This window comes from Sinocyclocheilus grahami, unplaced genomic scaffold, assembly GCF_001515645.1.
Source record: "Sinocyclocheilus grahami isolate Dianchi unplaced genomic scaffold, SAMN03320097.WGS_v1.1 scaffold921.1, whole genome shotgun sequence".
In the NCBI taxonomy this organism is placed as follows: Eukaryota; Metazoa; Chordata; class Actinopteri; order Cypriniformes; family Cyprinidae; genus Sinocyclocheilus; species Sinocyclocheilus grahami.
The window spans coordinates 426,684-430,861 of record NW_015506100.1 but is presented as its reverse complement, the minus strand read 5'-3'; the positions used below and the strand labels follow the sequence as shown (position 1 = coordinate 430,861).

Sequence of the window (4,178 nt, the reverse complement as noted above, 5' to 3'; positions counted from 1 at the left end):
CTTTGTGTGAATGGATGGGGCTCTTACACCAGGGGCCTGTATGTCCCACCAAAGTACTATTTTTTCCATCTCTCTACCAGGTGCATGGGGGTCACTTGGGATAGGGGCCCTGTCCCACGAACCCACTATTTTTCCATTTCACCGTTATTGTGCCGGAACGTCTCCTTGACCCCCTGCCCCCCAGGTCCCACGAACCCACTATTTGTCCACTTCGCCGCTATTGTGCCGGAACAACTCCTTGACCCCCGCTGACCGCTTGCCTCCTCCCCCCATGTCCAATGAACCCACTATTTGTCCGTTTACCCACTATATTCACGGAAAGCATCCCCATGTCGTCCTCAGGTAGAGGGTAGGCACCCTCGACCTGCGGACACTCACCGATGCTCTGCCTGGCTGTTTAAATGACATCCAACGCAAAGCCGCTCCGATCGACCGGTGTTCTAGGCAGAGCACTTCAGGGGACCCCACGAACCCCCCTGTCAAATTTGGGACCACTAACACCTTTCTAAAAAAATTCCACTCTCCATTTATTTGAATTGGTTTGGCCTAGCGGTTTCATGGACACGGCTCCGAAAGGGCCTATCGACTAGAGGGCGCCATTTGCGTATCGTCAGGGGTCCCTTGAGCGGGAGAAAAAGTTTGGTGACCCTACGAACTCGTTCAGGGATCAAAAGGTCAAAAAATGGGACCTCACATCCACAAAACAGCTATGTGTTTAAATAGGAAGCGGGACATCTCCCGTTCTGAGACCACAGGACGTAGGGCCGTGAGATTCGAGATTTTTGCTTCTCAGGGGCCCCGAAGTTCAAAGCCATAGGACCTTCTGAAAAAGCTCCTCTCCTGATCAAAAAAATCACTCAAAAGTCTCTGAGTGGTTATAAGACAGAGAGGCCTGCAGCAGAGATTTTGTGCAAATGCCCAAAAAAATGTCCTTCCGCTTTAGGACCGGGGGCCCTCGGTACGTCGCTCGGGGGGGGCCCAGGGCCATGGTGCAAAATTTGGGGCCCCTGGGACCTTTATAAATAAATCCCACATGCCACTTATTTGAATTGGTTTGGCCTAGCGGTTTCGTGGGCGTGGCTCCGAAAGGGCCGATCGACTAGAGGGTGCCATTTACGTATCGTCAGGGGTCCCTTTAGCAGGTGGAAAAGTTTGGTGACGCTACAAACTCATTCAGGGGTCAAAAGGTCAAAAAAGGGACCACGCGTCCACGAAACAGTTACGCGTTTAAATGGGAAGTGGGACGTATCCCGTATGGAGATGGAAGGTCACTGGGCCTCGAAACTCGGCACGCACCACCGTCGTGGGTCCCCATTTTGGGCGCCCGAGTTTGAGGGCCCTGGCGGCTTCCTAAGCCTTTTAAGTCCGGCCACGTGTCTCACTGAAATTGGGCCTATTTCTAGGCCTCTCCCATTGACTTCAATGGCAGACAGAGAAATGGATAAAAAATGAGAAAAAAAATCAATTTTAGGGTCCCAGGCCCCTTTAGCACATTGCTTCTGAGGCAACTCTCCATGCGATTTGCGCCCTGTGGGATCTCCCTAAAAAATTCCTGCTCTCAATTTATTTGAATGGGCTTACCATAGAGGGTTCGCGGACACGGCTCAGAAGGGTCCGATCGAGCTGAATTCGAAATCTTTGTCTCAAGGGCACCCCCTCAAACGGGCGGAAAGGTTTGGTGGCCCTACTACCTTGCTTAGGGGTCAAAAGGTCCAAAAAGGTCCGAGCACATGTCTGCATTTTTCACTGAATATCGTTTTACAGATTTTTTTTAAAGGTCTTCCCAAACGCTGAGGACTTTGGCCCTTTTCCACGTCGTACGTCAGGGCCCCACACTCAAGCATTCGATGCCCCTATGCCCTGGCCCCAATATGAATGGGATGGGGCATGGCTTGGGAGTGGTCAGCAGAGGTCCGGGGGTCATTTGGCTCCTCAAATCTGCACTAATGACATTACTGACATGCAAGCCTCTGACTCCTCCATCAAAACTATTCTTCACCACCTCTCCTGACCCCTCCAGACACCCTATCACACCAGATGAACTTGCTGCTGCCCCAAGCCTCAAACGGCTATACCACGTAACACACATGCTGCGTGTGATAGACAACATTCTGTTTTATGCCCCTGATGACCTCACTTCACAAAGGCTTGTGGTGCCACAGTGCCAAAGGGGGGGTGATACTGATGTATGCTCACGACGCACCATGTGCGGGACACCACGGCACAAGAGCCACTTATGAGACACTAAAACAATTGGAATACTGGCCTGGCATGCAGCAAGATGTGGCAGAGTATGTGAAAGGATGCCTTGTTTGCTGCCAATTCCAACCAGCGAACCCAAACCACAGAGCCCCACTGCAGCGCACAGGAGTCACATTTCCTTGGTCAGACCTTTAAATTGACTGGGTCGGACCCTTACCCAGGTCAACAAGGGGCAACAAGTATTTCCTCACAGTCGTGTGCCAGTTCACAAGTGGGTAGAATGCCTTCCAGCACCCAATGACACTGCTCAAACTACAGCATACCTCCTGATGAATCACATCTTCTCCAGGTTCGGGCTGCCACTCAGTGTCAACTCAGACAGAGGCACGCATTTCACAGCTGAGATAATGCAACAGATTTGGAAACTCCTGGGAGTACAAGCACAACTGCACATCAGTCACCATCCAATTTCTTCGGGCCAAGTGGAACGGTTGAATCAGACTGTTGTCAGCATGCTAAGAAAATATGTCTACTAACCAAAAGGACTGGAATGTGAAACTTCCCCTGGTGCTCATGGCCATCAGAGCAACTCCACATGAGTCAACAGGTGTGCCTCCCTTCGAACTAATGACAGGCTGGCAAATGACATTGCCCCTGCACCTGCTGTACCAGCCAGGAGACTCCAACCTTGTCACAGCCTACACCACTCACCAATACCTTGATGAACTACACCGGCATTTGAGAACCACATTTGCTCTTGCCCAATAACGACTCCAAAAGAGCGCAGAAGGCCAGAAAGCATACTACGACGGGAAGGTGTCACACAAAGAACTGGATGTGGGCGACAAGGTCTGCTACTACCGTTTCACACAACCGCCCCAGACGTCTCATTGGCTATCAAATAAGTTTCTGCCATGCCGGATGGGACCGCATGAGATTGTGGACAAACTGTCCCCTGTTGCATACCGGATCAAGCTGAGCCGGGGACAGAAAGAACCAGTTTTCAAATGGGTCCATTGTAACCAGATCAAGAGACGTGGGGAAAGACAGGGGGGGGGGGGGCTAGTGCTAACTAGGCCTTGCTATAGTCCTCAAACAGATAAGAACTTCCCTCACTGATCCACTGCCTTTCTCCTTCTTCTCTGAACCAGGATGCTGCTGTGGCTCTCCATCCTCTGCCTCCAGCTAACCAGAGGACAACCGCAACCTGATATCACATCACCAGGTCCGGCATCAGGCATTGCACCGAGGGAACAACCTGGACTCCTTATCACCAACTGCAGGACTCACACACAGGAAGTATATGTCTTACTTTACCCCCGAAATGTCTACAAGACACATAATCCCCAGGCAGCCGCACACTACAGTTGTAGAGGTGCCCGATGGACTGAGAATACCCTCGCTCACGCAGAAGTCGATATCAAACACATGCTCTCTCATTTGCAGAAAATGACTCTCACCCAAGCAAAGCTAAGCGGACATAACAAGTGTAACAAACTATTCCTGGGGGCCTTGCTTGGAGCTGCTGCTGCTGTTGGAACCCTGTTCAACCTGGGAGTGACCAGCATCAACTCCGTGAGCCTATCTACCCTGAGGCAACATGTAAGGGAGATCCAGACTGAGATGCCCCAGCTGACAGAACAACTCACACTACAGGGCCAAACCCTACAGACTATAGGCAGATCATTAAAGGGCACCTTGGTGGTTCTGAACACTCACAGTGTCCTGCTGAACAAAACTGTGAACTCCGTGAAAACTCAGCTGGTCACCACACTGATGTCTGACATGCTCCGTGAGGTGAGCTCCTCCATCGACACCCTAGCCATGGGTAGAATTCCCCCATATCTGGTGCCCCTGAGCCTAGTACAAACTGTGTTGTCCTCTGCTACTACCCATCCACCTGACTCTCTCCAAGCCCACCTTGACTACTCCTTGGGAGGTTCAATCATGCTACATGTCGACCCCGAGCAGAGCGA

At 51.4% G+C, this 4,178-nt stretch overlaps 1 protein-coding gene across 1 annotated transcript in view; it reads left to right on the top strand.

The window, feature by feature from the left end:
- The first annotated feature begins 3,651 nt into the window (after nucleotides 1-3,651).
- LOC107564295 (uncharacterized) overlaps nucleotides 3,652-4,178 on the top strand; it is a 3,677-nt gene continuing 3,150 nt past the window's right edge. Inside the window, exon 1 of the mRNA XM_016249330.1 lies at nucleotides 3,652-3,999. Coding sequence (XP_016104816.1) covers nucleotides 3,652-3,999 — 348 coding nt within the window. The remainder of the gene's footprint in view (nucleotides 4,000-4,178) is intronic.